Source organism: Thamnophis elegans, chromosome 14 (assembly GCF_009769535.1).
Source record: "Thamnophis elegans isolate rThaEle1 chromosome 14, rThaEle1.pri, whole genome shotgun sequence".
Lineage (NCBI taxonomy): Eukaryota > Metazoa > Chordata > Lepidosauria > Squamata > Colubridae > Thamnophis > Thamnophis elegans.
Window position 1 is genome coordinate 11,103,398 of NC_045554.1, and position 18,126 is coordinate 11,121,523.

At 46.0% G+C, this 18,126-nt stretch overlaps 1 protein-coding gene across 1 annotated transcript; it reads left to right on the forward strand.

Annotated features, from left to right (window-relative positions):
* Positions 1-953: 953 nt before the first annotated feature.
* On the forward strand, positions 954-18,002 carry TEDC2 (tubulin epsilon and delta complex 2). Its single transcript, XM_032230291.1, has 10 exons — positions 954-1,095; positions 2,524-2,622; positions 3,654-3,706; positions 4,985-5,633; positions 10,090-10,143; positions 11,777-11,861; positions 13,228-13,336; positions 14,224-14,337; positions 15,487-15,716; positions 17,696-18,002. Exons 1-10 carry the CDS (start codon positions 1,070-1,072, stop codon positions 17,843-17,845), a joined length of 1,569 nt encoding a protein of 522 aa, XP_032086182.1. The 5' UTR covers positions 954-1,069; the 3' UTR covers positions 17,846-18,002.
* The last annotated feature ends 124 nt before the right edge of the window (positions 18,003-18,126 follow it).

Genomic DNA, 18,126 nt, shown 5'->3' on the forward strand with positions numbered 1-18,126 from the left:
CTAGTATGTATGTATGTATGTATGTATGTATGTATGTATGTATGTATGTATATGTATATGTATGCATATATGTAGTTATGTAGTTATTCAAGGGTGGCATCCAGACTTTGATTCACCTCTCGTGCTAGGTGGTGGTTTCTTTCAGCCATAGTTTGTGGGAGCAGGTAAATTAACCTGGTTCACCTGTAATGATGAATTATACTGTGATAGTAGAATGAGTGGCATATCAATTTAATGAATAAATAAAATGGAATGCAAAGCTGGACACTTTGATTTATGAGGCACAAAGATTTGGCTGCTCACACTTCGCCTCACTGAGCCAAAAAGCAAATATTATAATCTTATGTTTGACTGGAGAATAGTAAAATGATTTTTTTTTTTAAAAATGAAAGGCCGCCTTTATGCCTCAGACTTCAGCGTCTTCCGCATAGCAACCGTTGCTACGAGACGACATTCCGTTGCTAGCGCTCTCCTGGCAGTTTACAAAACCCAACATTGCGACGTAACTATTACCAAAAATAAAAAAAGGAATTGGGCCACTAAAACACCTCCAGAGAAGTTTATCGATTATTAGAGAAGTAAAACGAGGGAAATATCCGGAGACTGGAATAACGGCCCTCCTAGCGAGTTTAAATAATTCACCATTTTCCTGACAGGACGCGAAAGCGCGGGCTGGAGCGAAACTGAAACTATAGAGATACAAAAAGGAAGGAACGAGAATTGGGTTTCATCGATCATCGAGTTATTTTAATATTTGTCCGACAGAGCGCTACTGGGGCCTATTTGTAATCATTTATTGCTCCATATATCATATCTATATATTTAAAAAGTGTCAGCCACCCTAGAAATAGCCCTCCTGAAGAAAAAGAGCGGCTTAAAAAGTGGGCCATGTTGTTTTTACTATCTCTAGGAGCACGGAATGGGGAGGGCCGCTCTAGGCTGGGATGAGACACTCTGTGGCTCTCTCTCCTTTTGCTGGGGAACCGAAGTGAGTTCGCCGCTTTGCGCGAAACGGGGCGCTTTGCGCGGTTCGCAATTGCTTCTTTGTAGCCTTTCCACCGCCTTCTTCATGCTGCCCGCTGATTGTGCCCAGAGGTAATTGCTTATTATTTTTAAAATATGATAATGATGGTTGGTCATCCAGGCAGCCAGATGTTTACTCTGGATTTTGCATTTGTTTGGTCCTGTTGAGTCTTTCTTAAACACCTGGGATAGGCAGGTATGGATGTTTGTTAAGTGTTAAATAATGCTAGAGATCTTATTGTGGAATGCAAAGTGTTCCAAGTAAAACTGCCTTTTGCACTTGGCCACTCCGGTTTTTGTCCATGCTCAGAGTTGTTCAAGTGATGCTCCAGATGTTTTTGTGATTGCACCCCAAAATACCTTATTGGTCCTTGTCCTTGCTTTCTTTTGGCCCAGCCACCCCACTTCGATTTGCAAGGCTTTCTATTCTGGGTGAAGGAGAGTGCAAAAATTGGCTTGAAACTCAACATTAAGAAGCTAAGGTCATGGCATCTGGTCCTCTCAATTCCTGGTAAATAAATGGGGAAGGAATGGGCGTAGTGACAGATTTTATTTTCCTGGGCTCGAAGATCATCGCACATGGGGACTGCAGCCAAGAAATCAAAAGAAGCTTGCTCCTGGGGAGGAAAGCTATGGCAAAGCTAGACAAGCACAGTAAAAAGCAGAGACATCCCCCTGCCAACAAAAGTTCATATAGTCAAGGCTATGGTTTTCCCAGTTGCAATGTGTGGCTGTGAAGGTTGGACCATAAGGAAGGCTGAGTGCCAAAGAATGGAGGCCTTTGGACTCTGGTGCTGGAGAAGACTCCTGCGAGTCCCTTGGACTGCAAGGCCATCCAACCGGTCAGTCCTAGAGGAGATCAACCCTGACTGCTCTTTAGAAGGCCAGATCCTGAAGGTGAAACTCAAATACTTTGGCCACCTAATGAGAAGGAAGGACTCCCTGGAGAAGAGTCCAATGCTGGGAAAGATTGAGGGCAAAAGAAGAAGGGGATGGTTAAAAAAGGAAGTGACTGAATGGAGTCATTGAAGCAGTCGGCGTGCGCTTCAATGGACTCCAGAGGATGGTAGAGGACAGGAAGGCCTGGAGGAACGTTGCCCATTGGGTCGCGATGGGTTAAACACAAGTTCGCAACTAACAAGAAATATTTTGGGATTTCCCCCCAGTTCTTTCTCTTCTGTTCTGCCGTCTCGCTATAGTTGTGTTGCACAGTCGTCCAGATGTTTAGGCTGGGTTGGGCATTTTGTCCACCTAATGTAGGTAGATGTTGATGTTTGAGGGTGTGAAAGGTCTTGTTGCAGGAAGTAAGCGGCTCCAAGCAAAGCTTGGATTTTGGGCTCACAACTAAGGTGCCTATCGCTATTGGTACCATCTTTGGGCAGGGGGCTGGACTAGAAGACCTCCAAGGTCCCTACCATGTCTATTATCCTGCTGGGAAATTGAAATCAAAGCTCCTTCTGGGATGTTAAGGAAAAACAGCCTTTTCTTGGCTCTTTCCAGGTTGATTTCCCTCTTCACCCAAGCCTTGGAAGATTGCACAGAGCAGAGGGCAAAACTCCAGCAGAAAATTCAACAGGGCCGTGCAGTTCTTGGGGACTGGTAAGTTGGGTGTAATTTTAAAGGGTACCTTTCAGTTTAGTGCAAGGGAAGCAAAGAATGGGACCCTCCTCCTCTTCTCTCTTCTCCTTCTTCCTTGTCTCTCTTCTCCTCTTTCTTCTCTCCTCCTCCTCTCTGCTTCACCAATCCTCTTCCTCCTTCTCCCCATCTCCTTCTCCTGTCCCTCTTCTCTTTCTTTTTCCAATCCTCCTCCTCTCTCTTTTCCTTCTTCCTTGTCTCTTTTCCCCTCTTTCTTCTCTCCTCCTCCTCTCCTTCACCAATCCTCTTCCTCATTCTCCCTTCCTTCTTCTCCTCCTTGTCCCTCTTCTCTTTCTTTTTCCAATCCTCCTCCTCTCTTTCCCCTTCCTTGTCTCTTTTCTCCTCTTTCTTCTCTCCTCCTCTCCTCTTCTTCACCAATCTTCTTCCTCATTCCCCCCTCCCTCCTCCTCCTTGTCCCTCTTCTCTTTCTTTTTCCAATCCTCCTCCTCTCTTTTCCTTCTTCCTTGTCTCTTTTCTCCTTTCTTCTCCCCTCCTCCTTCTCCTTGACCCCCTTCTATTTCTTTTTCCAACCCTCTTCCTATCTTTCTCCTTCTTGACTCTTTTCTCCTCTTTCTTCTCTCCTCCTCCTCTTCTTCACCAATCCTGTTCCTCATTCTCCCCTCCTTCTCCTCGTCCCTCTTCTCTTTCTTTTTCCAATCCTCCTCCTCTCTTTCTCCTTCCTTGTCTCTTTTCTCCTCTTTCTTCTCTCCTCCTCTCCTCTTCTTCACTAATCCTCTTCCTCATTCTCCTCTCCTTCTCCTCCTTCTTGTCCCTCTTCTCTTTCTTTTTCCAATCCTCCACCTCCTCCTCATGGAAGGAAGTCATCCCAACAATGACTACCCCAATGCCACAAATCTCCCAGTCTTTCCTAGGTTTCTGCCCACATGAAATCATTATACGCCTGAACCACCTATAAAAACTGGGATGATGCTGAAGAAGTGATGGGGAGCATCTGTTCTTGGCTGAATGTGTACACTCTCTTTTTTCTGTGCTAGGAACTCTGAGAGAGAAGATCTTGTTACTGAAGACGCCAAAACTGAGAAACATGGTAAAGGAAGCATCATTCTTTATTAGTCTCCCTTGTTATTTATGTATTCATTTAAACAGTTTATATAGCTGCCAAATATATAGCCGCACATAGGTGATTCCAGGCAGCTTGCAACATTTAAAACTCCATAATAAAAGCCCATACAAGGGACGCGGTGGCTCAGTGGCTAAGATGCTGAACTTGTCGATCAGAAAGGTCGGTAGTTCGAATCTCTAGCGCCACCTAATGGAGTGAACTCTCGTGACTTGTCCCAGCTTCTGCCAACCTAGCAGTTCGAAAGCACGTAAAAAATGCAAGTAGAAAAATAGGGACCACCTTTGGTAGGAAGATAACAGTGTTCCATGCGCCTTCAGCATTTAGTCATGCCAGCCACATGACCATGGAGACGTCTTCGGAGAGCGCTGGCTCTTTGGCTTTGAAACGGAGATGAGCACCGCCCCCTAGAGTCAGGAACGACTAGCACATACGTGCGAGGGGAACCTTTACCTGTACCTAGTAAAAACCCATAAAAACCTCCCATCTTACTTTCCAGTTCAGCAACAACAAATTCCTATCAGCCACTTTATTGGCTTCATATCAGTTCTTGGTCTGTTTTTCCTAGTTATAGAAAGTCCTGGGCCTTTGATTGAAGACCTCAAAGTCTATGCTACTTCATTACAGTCATACTCTATTCCTAGATTGATGAATTCCAGTAAACCATGGTTTGTTTATCGATGGCTTGTTGAGCAAACCGCCATTTGCTAGCATTATACAATTGCTAAATTATAATTGATTGAATTGTCACACTTGTAGCAAAAAACCAAATAAGGCACATTATAGTTACAAGTCTAATTAATAAAAAAATATATAGTTCCACAAAATGTATAAATCCAATTGTTAAATAAATGGATTCAGTGCTGTGGATCCATAGTGGTGCAGTGGCCTAGAGGTGAAGCTTTCGCCTCACAGTCAGGAGGCTGTGAGTTCAATCCTAGGTAGAGGCAGATAATTCTCTCTCAGGGCACAATGAGACTATATCTGCTGAACAAAACTCCACGTTGGCAACAGGGAAAGGCAGCTGGCCAGTAAATCACTCAGCTCCATTCAGTTGCCCTGACCCCATCCTGCAAGGGATTAATGGGGTCATTAAATGACAAAACATCCTGTGGATCCATAGAAAGCAGATTCCTAAGTTGCAAGGCTTGCCAGGGGAATTCTGGGAGTTGAAGTCCACACGATCATAAAGTTCTCAAGGTTGGGAAACGATGATCCATTTTGACTTGCTTCCTTCACCTGTAGAAACAACCGAACCTTCAGCGGAGGAGATTAAGGACCTGGAAATGCTTAACAAAGCTTTGGAGAAAGCATTACGAGTCCGGTCCAAATTCCACCAAGTGCCATGTGAGACCACCAAAGTCTCCGGAACTTCAAATAAGAAGCCGGCGAGCCAGGCTGCTTCGGAACCACCTGCGTGTCACCCTAAGGACAAGGTCCCCAGGATCCCCCAGATGCCTCCTGCGAGTAGAAAGCCGGTGGCATCCAGACAGCCCACAGCCTATATGTTGAAGGCTCCTTACAAAACTGATGCGGTGGTGAAAAGGCCACCCGTGAAAATACCAGCCGGACGGAGCTCCAGAACCTCCAAAACAGCTGGGAAGAAGTTGTCGCCAGCGGGGGTTGCCTCTCCAAAGTGCGCAAAGACAGGCAAGGACAGTCCCAAAAAGGTCCATGTTGCTGCAGAATCCGGCTTGCGCTTGGGCTCACCCAAAGGTCCATATCGCACAACGACGCCACCTTGGTTTGCTGAGGGAGGGGACTCTGCAGGAAGAGGTCCTCAAGTCCCCGAGGTCAATCCAGATCTGGAACCTTCAGGTGGGACGTGTCCTTCAGGAACAGACCCACTGAGACAAGGAACAAAACCACCAACCTGCACTCTTCAACAAAATGGGTAGGTTGCCGCCCATCCCACCTCCCAAAATTTCCCATCTGATAGAGATTTGCTTGTCCTTTGGACCTGACCGAGCATGAGCTGGATAGTGTTGTGGCCCACCAGTGGCCAGCAGAGCTGGCAGCAGATTCGGACAGTGGTTGAGGGAGGAACATGGGCCAGTCCTGGAGTCTGGGGAAGGCTCTGTGTCGGAGGCAGAGAGGGGGCCAGGACCATATGCCAGTTATCAGCTGCCTTCAGAGTCAGATGTCAGTGAGGCAGACGAACAGCTGGAGCCTGTTCCCAGTGTGCGCATGCGCAGAGTTGCCAGATGAAGGGAACAGCTAAACAACAAAGGTCGACTTGGGAGTAAATCCACAGGTGGACAATGAATGGCCCCTCCCAGATGAAATAAAAGAGGAGCAAAAGGGGAGTGGAGTTTGCAGGAGACCATTAGTTCGCTTAATTGGTTCGTGACTCTCCAAGACTCCTTGCCAAGTTTTGCAAAGATCAGCCTGGCAGCTCTCCAAGCCAGATAAGGTCTGTGACTGTAAATCCTCCTTTGAAAGACTTTGCCGGATGTGAATGAGCAGAATTCACAGTAAATTAATAAAAGGGGTTACCCAAGAGCATGAAGCAAACTCCTTGTCCCGACAAAAAACCCTTTTATTAATAGACTGTGAATTCTGCTCATTCACATCCAATAAACTCTTTCAAGGGAGGATTTACAGTCACAGACCTGTCTGGCAACTCTGCGCATGCGCACACTGGGAACAGGCTCCAGCTGTTCCTCTGCCTCACTGATGTCTGACTCCGAAGGCAGCTGATAACTGGCATACGGCTCTGGCCCCCTCTCTGCCTCCAACACAGAGCCCTCATCAGAGCCTTTCCCAGCCTCCAGGACTGGCCCAGGTTCCTCCCCAACCTCCTCACTGTCCGAACCTGCTGTCAGCTCCGCTAGTGGGCCACAATAGTGGCCTAGTTGGATAACGAAACATCTGCAAGGAAACAACCTTATAACAGAGAGCCCGAAGGACCCCCCATAGTGTATTTTGTTGTCAGTTGAGATGCTGGTGAGTGTGTGAATCTGACCAACTGTCCATCTAGGGGGTGAATCCTCCTTTTAATTCTCCTGCAGGATATCCTGTAGAAAAGATTGTTTCCTAATTTACTCATGAGGCTGATGCTATTGCACCTAACAGCCCTTATCCTCTCACTATAAATAGCAGCCCAAATGTTTTACAACTTTTAGGTTTTTCCTCGTAACAGAAATCAAAGCATCCATGAACAGAGCAGATGATTAAAGATCTGTTTGGATAAAACATGTCGATGCCTTCTGCCAAGGCAAAGGAAGCCAGCCACATCTCAAGCTTCCAAAGCAATTTTGCGAGCTAAGTTTGCCACACAGTTTACGTCCTTCCATAAGAGGATTATCTGGGGTAAACCTTCCCTAAACCTTGGCTCCATTGACTGGGCTGGAGCACGTAGGAGTAGGAAGGCAATATCTGAAAGGCAAAAGTCCCAAATTCCATGGTTGAAAGCCCTTGAATCCAAACTGAGAAAGCTTTACATTATATGCTAGTCAATCACTAGGAGACTGGGAGTTCTAGTCCCACTCTTGGTATGAATGCTGGCTAGGTGACTTTAAGTCAATTCCTAGGAGACTGGGAGTTCTAGTTCCACTTTAGGCATGAAAGCTGGCTAGATGACTTTAAATCAATCACTAGGAGACTTTAGGTTTAGGTTTAAGTTTTATTTGACTTGTATGCCGCCCTATTCCCGGAAGACTCAAGGCGGCTAACAGTCAGAAGGGGAGGGGGTACAAAAATAAAAATAGAAAACAAAAATTTAAAATACAACAACAGTCGTAACCTCGGATGGGGCTGAAAAATTCAGCCCCAGGCCTGCCGGAACAGCCAGGTCTTAACTGCTTTGCGGAAGGCCGGAAGGGTGGTAAGGGTCCGGATCTCAACGGGGAGATCGTTCCAGAGGGCCGGAGTAGCCACAGAGAAGGCCCTCCCCCGGGGAATCGCCAGCCGACATTGGCCGGCAGATGGAATTCGGAGGAGGCCTAGTCTGTGGGATCTAATAGGTCTTTGGGAGGTGACTGGCAGGAGGCGGTCTCTCAAGTAACCAGGTCCGATACCATGTAGGGCTTTAAAAGTAACGACTAGCACCTTGAAGCGTGTCCGGAGACCAATGGGCAGCCAGTGCAGCTCGCGGAGGATAGGTGTAACGTGGGTGTACCGAGGTGCACCCACAATCGCTCGCGCGGCTGCGTTATGGACAAGCTGAAGTCTTCAAACACTCTTCAAGGGCAGCCCCATGTAGAACGCGTTACAGTAGTCCAGTCTTGAGGTGACGAGGGCGTGAGTGACTATCCGAAGGGCCTCCCAGTCCAGATAGGGTCGCAATTGGTGCACCAGGCGAACCTGGGCAAAGGCCCCCCTGGTCACAGCCGACAAATGATGTTCTAGAGTCAGCTGCGGATCCAGGAGGACTCCCAAATTGCGAACCCTCTCTGAGGGGCGTATAATTTCACCCCCCAGGCTGAGAGATGGAATAGCTGGACCATCTTTGGGAGGGAGCATCATCAATAGCCACTCGGTCTTGTCAGGATTGAGCGACAGCTTGTTCGTTCCCATCCAGACCCTGACAGCCTCCAGGCACTGGCACATCACTTCTACTGCTTCACCTAAAGGCATGAAAGCTGGCTAGGTGACTAAATCAATCACTAGGAGACTGGGAGTTCTACTGCGAGGTGGCGCAGTGGTTAAATGCAGCACTGCAGGCTACTTCAGCTGACTGCAGTTCTGCAGTTCGGCTGTTCAAATCTCACCGGCTCAGGGTTGACTCAGCCTTCCATCCTTCCGAGGTGGGTAAAATGAGAATCAGGATTGTTGTTGGGGGCAATATGCTGACTCTGTAAACCGCTTAGAGAGGGCTGAAAGCCCTATGAAGCGGTATATAAGTCTAATTGCTATTGCTATTCTAGTCCCACTTTAGGCATGAAAGCTGGCTGGATGACTTTGGGCCAGTCAGGCAGTCATTCTCCAACACACCTCACAGGGTTGTTGTCACGGAGAAAATAGCAGAAGGATTGGATATCTTCACCGCCTTGAGTTATATGCGAAAATAGGAAAGGAAGGGAAGGGAAAGAAAGGAAAGAAAAGGAAGCGTAAAATAAAATAAAACAAAATTGCTTACAGGTTGCTAGTTGAATTTGGCTGGTTGAATTTTTGGAGCTCCCTGAAGGCCTTAATTTGAACAAAGAAACTGGTCAGAATTGCTTTCCTAGTTGAGGGCAAAGAGAATGATCTCAAAACTGTGTAATAGTCACGCCAGAATTGCAGAAGAGGGGTGACCGATGGCGGTTTGCTTACCTGACTTTTCAAAAATCCAATTCAAAAATGAGCTAAATTTAAAAAAAGCTTTTACAAATATTTATCTCCCACCCTCCCCACCCGAATCCAGCCCCCCCCAAACTCCCCCCCCCGACTTCCCAGAGCAAATACAGGGTATAAATCTTTAACAAACATATTCTAAAATAAACTAAAAGAAATTTAGTATCATCTTTCATTTGTGCTTTAACTCCTCTTTTGTTAGGCTAACTCTAAACAGATTATCTCATTCCTCGCTTTTTCAGTCATAAACTATCTGGAATTTCTTAGTCCCGTATTTATTTTGAATATAGTCAATCCATCTTCTCCACTCCAGTTTATATTTCTCATCTGAATGATCCTTAAGATATGCTGATATTTTAGCCATCTCTGCTAAGTTTGTTACTTTTAATGTCCATTCTTGAATAGTAGACAAATCTTCCTTCTTCCAGTATTGCGCCACTAACAGTCTTGCTGCCGTTATTAAGTACAAAATCAAGTTAGTCTCTATAACAGTACAATCAGTAGTTATGCCTAACAGGAATAACTGAGGGGTAAACTTTATCCTCTTTTTAAAAATATTTTGCATATTTTTATCCATAATGCTTTAACCTTTTTACAAGTCCACCATATATGGTAATATGTAGCATCAACACAATCACATCTCCAGCATTTAGGTTGCAAATTCGGATACATGCAAGCCAGTTTTTTAGGATCTAAATGCCATCTATAAAACATCTTATAAAAATTCTCTCTCGGATTTTGGGCTTGCGTGAATTTTACATTTCTTACCCATATCTTTTCCCATGTATCCAGCATTATTGGTTCTTCAAAATTTTGTGCCCACTTTATCATACAGTCTTTAACTAATTCTGTTTCAGAATCCATTTCTATTAATACATTATATAACCTTTTTATATGCATTTGACTTTGATCCCTAATTTGTTTCAGTCAATTGTCCTCATTTTGCATAATACCAATTTTCTGGTCTTTTTTTCCATCTGGGAGCTGGCTAAGATTTCTCCTGGTTTCCAATATTGGTGGGTTGTGCATTTACCAAGGACGATAATGCCAAGCAGTTTTTATTTGTTTTGCAGGTCTTCGCTAAAACTGCCCCTTCCGTATCAGAAAGCTTTCTCCAAGTATTCCAGGTAACCTTATCCAAATTAGCCTAATCCGCAAGTCGCTAGGAAAGGTGGGAGAAATTTGAGGGCCTTTCTGGGTTGGATGACCCAGGTTGGGGGAGTTTGCAGAAGGGACGTAGGATTCAAAAGGGATTTTGTGACCTTAGTTTTGCGGCCTTCAGAGGTGGGTCAGGAACAGGGGTGGGTTCCTGCCAGTTCTAACCTCTTCTGTAGAAGAAGTTCCACAAATCTACAGTGCCATTTAGAACCGGTTCCAGCTCCCTCCCCCTGCCCGTCCGCACACCATCAAGATGAAGAGCGAGAGGAGGAATTCTGGGAGTTGAAGTCCACAAGTCTTAAAGCTGTCAAGTTTGAACACCCCTGGGTTTTTCCCTAAAGGGTTAGGGGTGCAAGGGTCTTGTAACTTGACAGCTTTAAGACTTGCATGCTTCAAATGCCAGAGTTTCTGAGCCAACATTTTGGTTGCTAAGCAAGAGCGTTGTTAAGTGAGTTTCACCACATTTACAAGTTGGCCACTCCTACCCAGTCACATGGCCAGCAAGCCACTCCCACAAAGCAGGCCACACCTACAGAAGAGGTTCTAAAAAAAATTGAAACCCACCACTGGTCAGGAACCTCATACAGACAGCATTGTAGCATTTCTTTTGGTTTTGACCACTGAAGTCAATCAATACTTCTTGAAGTCCACAAGTCTTAAAGCAGCCAAGATTGGAGATCCCCTGATCTAAGAAATCTTAAAGCCTCGGTGGCGCAGTGGTTAGAGTGTAGTACTGCAGGCTACTTCTCTGATTGCCGGCTGCCTGCAATTTGGCAGTTCAAATCTCACCAGGCTGAAGGTTGACTCAGTCTTCCATACTTCTGAGGTGGGTAAAATTAGGACCCAGATTGTTGGGGGAAAGAGGCTGACTCTGTAAACCACTTAGGGCTATAAAGCACTGTGAAGCAGTATATAAGTCTAAGGGCAATTGCTATTGCCCTTCCTTCCTTCCGTTCTTCCTTCTGTACTTCGAATGTAGTATTGCAGGCTAACTCTGCCAACTGCCAGCAGTTCGATCCTGACCAGCTCAAGGTTGACTCAGCTTTCCATCCTTCTGAGGTGGGTAAAAGAGGACCCAGATTGTTGGGGGCAAGAGGCTGACTCTGTAAACCACTTAGAGAGGACTGTAAAGGCACTATGAAGCAGTATATAAATCTAGGTGCTATTGCCCTTCCTTCCGTCCTTCCTTCCGTCCTTCCTTCTTTACTTCGAATGTAGTATTGCAGGCTAACTCTGCCGACTGCCAGCAGTTCCATCCTGACCAGCTCAAGGTTGACTCGGCCTTTCATCCTTCCGAGATGGGTCAAATGAGGACCCAGATTGTTGGGGGCAAGAGGCTGACTCTGTAAACCACTTGGAGAGGGCTGTACAGAGCTGTAAAGCAGTATATAAGTGCTATTGCTATCTTGCACTGCATGGAATTAAAAACCCCTAAGAACTCTTCACAATATACAATTCTGCCAATAGTGTAAGTGTAACTGGCAAGAATATCTCAATCTCTTCTTCAGGCAGTAACAAGCCAGGTCTAAAGACTGGAGCGTATCCCAGGGGGCGGTTTTTGGGGGCTTATTATTTCTCACTTTTCTCCCTCTTGATACAAAGGTTGTTGGAGAAATGCCGGGATTTGAAAACAGTCCCCGAGGCAGCTGTCACCAAGAGCCAGTTTTTAGAGAAGCTGCAAGCAACTGTATCCTTTTGCTAATTTGGCCTTTTGCAGAAGAAGAAAAAGGTATCTGCAGGTATGACTAGGGCTTAGCTGTCTGGTTTTTCCTGGTGCTGACATAGGATTTTGTTATTTCTGCATTTAGTCTTTTTTTTTAATAAAAACAAAAATTGCCAAAATACATTTCCTTAGGCTTTGAATGGGGTTGTTTAACTCCATTCAAACTCCATTGGCTTCCCAAAATTGCTCCAATTTTATTGATTTCTCACTTCAATCTCTGTTTTGTTTCTAAGCAATACAGATTTTAATATGCAATAAATTTCATAATAGATAATGGGGAAGAAATGGAGATAGGGACAGATTTTACTTTCCTGGGCTCCAGGATCATTGCAGATGGGGACTGCAGCCAAGAAATTAAAAGAGTCACTTGCTCCTGGGGAGGAAAGCGATGGCAAATCTAGACAGCAGACTAAAAAGCAGAGACATCACCCTGCCAACAAAAGTGTGCATAGTCAAGGCTTTGGTTTTCCCAGTTGCAATGGATGGCTGTGAAAGTTGGACCATAAAGAAGGCTGAGTGCCAAAGAATGGAGCCTTTGAACTCTGGTGCTGGAGAAGACTCCTGCGAGTCCCTTGGACTGCAAGGCCATCCAACCGGTCAGTCCTAGAGGAGATCAACCCTGACTGCTCTTTAGAAGGCCAGATCCTGACGAGGAAACTCAAAGATTTTGGCCACCTAATGAGAAGGAAAAAGGACTCCTTGGAGAAGAGCCTCATGCTGGGAACGATGGAGGGCAAAAGAAGAAGGGACAGCAGAGAATGAGGTGGCTGGATGGAGTCACCGAAGCAGTCGGCATGAGCTGAAATGGACTCCAGAGGATGGTAGAGGACAGGAAGGCCTGGAGGAACATTGTCCATGGGGACGCGATGACTTTGCAACTAACAAAAATATGTTTCATATTGTGACCCATATTGTATGTAATGTATTCCCCAGACCAATGGAAATTCTCGGGCTTGGAGTCTTGATACATCTGCAGAACCTCAACTTGCAAAAACTGCTGTAGATATAAAGTGGGGGGGGGGAAGTGACAACTGTGAGGTTCTTGGTGCTCTCTGAGCTTGATAGTGTAAGGGGAGGAGGCAGGCAAGGAAGAGGAAGACTCTGGGGTCCTTGGTGCTCTCTGAGCCTGGTTGTTTTCTTGCAGACGTTTCATTACCAAACTAGATAACATCATCAGTGCTAGGTGAGATTTGCGGACAGCAGGAAGAGGAAGCCTGTGGGGTCCTTGGTGTTCTCTGAGCTTGATAGTTTTCTTGCAGACGTTTCATTACCAAACTAGGTAACATCATCAGTGCACAGTGTTGTCCCCTTTCCTTAAGCATATGGTCAGTTCTTCTCTCCTACGCCAGCCTTCACCCCAGCGGAGGTGAAGCAGGAGTTGGTGCACCTACGTGACCTTCACTTGCTCATCACTCAGCACATGGAAGCTGAAAGCCCAGGTGAGAAGGGGCCACTGAGTCAATGTCTTCATGCCCATCTGGGCATGGATCTGCAAGGGAGCCTGGGAACATTGCAGTCATTGGTTAAAGAAGGAGTGTCCAACATCGTCAGCTTTTAAGACCTGTGGGCTTCAACTCCCAGAATTCCCAAATAGAGAATAGGATAGGATAGAATAGAACAGAATAGAATAGAATACTGGAATGAGGAATAAAATAGAATACTGGAATGAGGAACAGAATAGAATACTGGAATGAAGAATAGAACAGAATATTGGAATGAAGAATAGAATAGAATAGAATAGAATAAAATAGAATACTGGAATGAAGAATAGAATACTGGAATGAAGAATAGAATAGAATACTGGAATGAAGAATAGAATACTGGAATAAAGAACAGAATACTGGAATGAATAGAATAGAATACTGGAATATAGAATAGAATACTGGGATGAAGAATAGAATAGAATAGAATACTGGAATGAGGAATAGAATAGAGCAGAACAGAACCTTGGAGGTCTTCTAGTCCAGCCCCCTGCTCAAGCAGGAGAACCTATATCATTCCAGACAAGTGGCTGTCCAGTCTCTTCTTAAAAGCCTCCAGTGACAGAGCACCCATTATTTCTGGTGGCAAGCTGTTCCACTGGTTAATTGTCCTCACTGTCAGGAAGTTTCTCCTTGATTCCATGTTGCTTCTCTCTTTGGTTCGTTTCCAACCATTGCTTCTTGTCCTCCTCGTCTGGTGCTTTAGAGAATAATTTGACCCCCACTTCTTTGTGGCAGCCCCTTAAATACTGGAATACTGCTATCCTGTCCCCACTAGCCCTTCCTTTCTCTAGACTAGCCAAACCCAGATCCTGCAGCCGCTCTTCATATGTCTTCCTTCTCAGAGGCACTTGGAGAAAACCCAACCTGGGTCAGAGAGTACGAAAGCCTTGTGACTTTGCAGGCCCTACAAGAGATAGTAGAGCAGCATCTCGGCAAACTGGACCAGATGCGAGAAGGTGAGAGTTACGATTCAAGGGCGTCATTAGAACTTAAAAAATGCCCTTATACACAGTTTTGTTTAACCTACTTCCTCTGGATTCCTTGGCTTCTCCTCATACAGGTAGTCCTCACCCTATGACCACAACTGAGCCCCAAATTAATGTTGTTAAGTGAGACATTTGTTAGGTGAAGGCAGCTCCATTTTACAACTTTCTTGCCGCGGTTGTTCAGCAAATTACTGTAGTTTGTTTGTGCTGTGCAGATCTGGCAGCAGATTCGGACAGTGAGGAGGTTGGGGAGGAAGATGGGCCAGTCCTGGAGTCTGGGGAAGGCTCTGATGAGGGCTCTGTGTCGGAGGCAGAGAGGGGACCAGAGCCGTATGCCAGTTATCAGCTGCATTCAGAGTCAGACATTAAGTGAGGCAGATGAACAGCTGGAGCATCTTCCCAGTGTGAGCATGCGCAGAACTGCCAGACGAAGGGAACAACTAAAGAACAGGGGTTGATTTGGGAGTAAGGCCACAGGTGAACGATGAATGGCCCCTCCCAGAGGAAACAAAAGAGCGAAAGTGGAGTGGAGTTTGCAGGAGACAATCAGTTCACTTAATTGGTTTGTGACTCTGAGGCTCCTTGCCAAGTTTTGCAGATATCGGCCTGGCAGCTCTCCAAGCCAGAGAAGGTCTGTGACTGTAAATCCTCCCTTGAAAGACTTTGCTGGATGTGAATGAGCAGAATTCACAGTCAATTAATAAAAGGGGTTTTTGTCAGGACAAGGAGTTTGCTTCAGGCTCTCGGGAAGCCTGGATTAGAGCAGTTTAGTTAATAACATGGTTGTTAAGTGAATTTGGCTTACTGGAGAAAAATATTGTGGGGGTAAGATACCCCTAGCACCTCTTGGGGTGGGTTGTTCTGTTAAGATGCAGCCTGTTGTGCCTTAAAATGGCTTCTACTGTACTGCTGTAAAATGGCTTCTACTGTGCAGCGCAGTGGAGTTGCCATGGTAACGTACTTCACAGTACTCCACAAGGGAGCTCCCTCTGGTAAGGGGGGAAAATCCAACATTAGAAATTACGTTTGGTCCGGACATTTCCCCTCTATAAATAAATACCCAGGCAATGCTGGGTTGTCAGCTAGATGCTTTTAAAGATGCTTTTCCTTCTCCGACAGCCCTGGTGTCTCATGCAGAGTTTGCCTCGCTCTGCATGAATGGCAAGGAGGACAATGACCGTGATTCTTTGGGCTTCTGCCACGCTTCCCTTGGAGAGCAAACCTGCTCGGATCCGGATTTACTGGGGCCTCCCCGACTTCTTTTTTACTCCAGCTTGGATGAGCTGAAAGAGATGGAGGCTTTAAAACTGCAGGTGGCGATGCTGGACCAGAAACTTCAGATCCAGACGGTAATTTTGCTCCCACCTCTCTTATTTTTGCCCAGGCTGACCGTTCCTGACTCTGGAGCCAACTTAGAGAGGAGATGTGGCAGGCATGAGAGCTAGCTGGGGGACTTGAGCCGATCACCAGGAGACTGGGATTTCTAGTACAATCTTAGGCATGAAAGTCAGCTGGGTTACTTTAAGTCAATCACTAGGAGGCTGGGAGTTCTAGTTCCACCTTAGGCATGAAAGCTGGCTGGGTGACTTGAGCTGATCGCCAGGAGGCTGGGATTTCTAGTACAATCTTAGGCATGAAAGTCAGCTGGGTTACTTTAAGCCAATCACTAGGAGGCTGGGAGTTCTAGTTCCACCTTAGGCATGATAGCTGGCTGGATGACTTGAGCCGATCATCAGGAGTCTGGGATTTCTAGTACAATCTTAGGCATGAAAGTCAGCTGGGTTACTTTAAGTCAGACTAGGAGGCTGGGAGATCTAGTTCCACCTTAGGCATGAAAGCTGGGTGACTTGCGCCGATCACCAGGAGACTGGAATTTCTAGTACAATTTTAGGCATGAAAGTCAGCTGGGCTACTTTAAGTCAATCACTAGGAGACTGGGAGTTCTAGTTCCACCTTAGGCATGAAAGCTGGCTGGGTGACTTGAGCCGATCACCAGGAGGCTGGGATTTCTAGTATAATCTTAGGCATGAAAGTCAGCTGGGTTACTTTAAGCCAATCACTAGGAGGCTGGGAGTTCTAGTTCCATTTTAGGCATGAAAGCTGGCTGAGTGACTTTGGGCCAGTCAGCCAGTCACACACTCTCAGTCCACAGGGTTGTTGTGGGGAAAGTAGTCGTAGGAAGAAATATTAGATGTATGTTCACCACTTTGAGTTATATGAGAAAATAATAAAGGAGGGAAGAAAGGAAAGGAAAGAGGAAGAGAAGGAAAAGAAAGGAAAGGGGAAGGAAAGGAAAGAGGAAGGAAGGGGCTTTTTTCAGGGCTGTTGTAACTTTGGTCACTAAGCAAATGGTTCTAAGTTGAGGACTGCCTATATTGGAGATGCAGACAGCAGAGTACTCAAGTCTGGCAAGATTTTGTCTACAGGTGTGAAATAATAATAATAATAATAAAACTTAACATGGAAGGAGCGCCACATCTCATTCTTGGTTTGGACATGACCTCATCCTATCTGCAGGCCCACGCACCCTGGTCAGCATGAGTTTGCCACAGATTATTTGAACCAGCCTGTTTTCTATTGCATTCCCCGGATGGTGCAGTGGTTAGAACGCAGTGGGTGTCACAATGGGTTCACCAGGATGGGAAGTCCACCATAGAACCTTCAGCTCTGAATCCTGCTGGACTTTAGGAAGGTGGGGAGAATAAGAGCTTCCTGTTAGCGCACTGAATTCTGGGAGTTGAAGTTCACACCTCTGGGGTTGAGAAACTCTGGCCTAGGCAATACAGATGGTTATCAGCACTTAGCAGACTGTTAAGAGCCCCGGTGGCGCAGTGGTTAGAATGCAGTATTGCAGGCTGACTCTGCCCACTGCCAGGAGTTTGATCCCGACCGGCTCTATCCTTCCGAGGTTGGTAAAATGAGGACCCAGATTGTTGGGGGACAAGAGGCTGACGCTGTAAACTGCTTAGAGAGGGCTGTAAAAGCATTGTGAAGCGGTATATAAGTCTTAAGTGCTACTGCCCTTCCAATCTCTTCTTTAAAATCTTCCTTCTTTCCTTCCTTCCTTCCATCCATCCATCCATCCTTTCCAATGCAGTATTGCAGACTGACTCTGCTCACTGCCAGAAGTTTGATTCTGACTGGCGCAAGGTTGACTCAGCCTTCTGTCCTTTTCAGGTGAATAAAATGAGGACCCAGATTGTTGGAGGCAATATTGCTGGCATTGTAAACCACTCGGAGTGCTTTTCAGCACTGTGGGGGCAAAATGTCTGTCTAACTGTTACCACTATTACATCTTTTCCAATGCTGGCTGTTGTCCTCTATGCAGGCTATGGAAATGGAACTCCTTCCTCTTCTAGAACACGACCGCTTTCCGGAGAGTTCTAAAGCTTCGGCGATCCGTGCTGTGTATTCCTTGTTGTGTGAAAGCGGAGAGCACGTTCCTGTTCTGGTGAAGGATGAAGAGCTATCCAGCTGAGCTGATGTGAAAATGGATGACCAGCAGCCATGCCTAGGAAGCTGTTCGCTTTTGGCCTCCATCCTTAAAATTCCAGCCCTTTCATGGCAGGTGATGGTCAGGGGCAGGTCCCTCAGCCTCTTCACCTGCGTGCACTTGTCCAGCAAATAAAACAGATTTTGTACCTCCTCATTAACTTTTTAAACACATGCCCCTTCCTCTCCCCCTTTCCCATTTACGGCTCTTCTGCCAAAACTCAGACAAGTGTGTTCTGACCGAGGCTTCCCAAGAGCAGGAAGCCA

Excerpts from the sequence above, each read along its gene's own strand:
- TEDC2 (XM_032230291.1), top strand. The coding sequence starts at position 1,070 with ATGCTGCCCGCTGATTGTGCCCAGAG. Across the intron at positions 13,337-14,223 it reads CATGGAAGCTGAAAGCCCAG|AGGCACTTGGAGAAAACCCA; the intron begins GTGAGAAGGGGC and ends CTTCCTTCTCAG. Across the intron at positions 14,338-15,486 it reads ACTGGACCAGATGCGAGAAG|CCCTGGTGTCTCATGCAGAG; the intron begins GTGAGAGTTACG and ends CTTCTCCGACAG.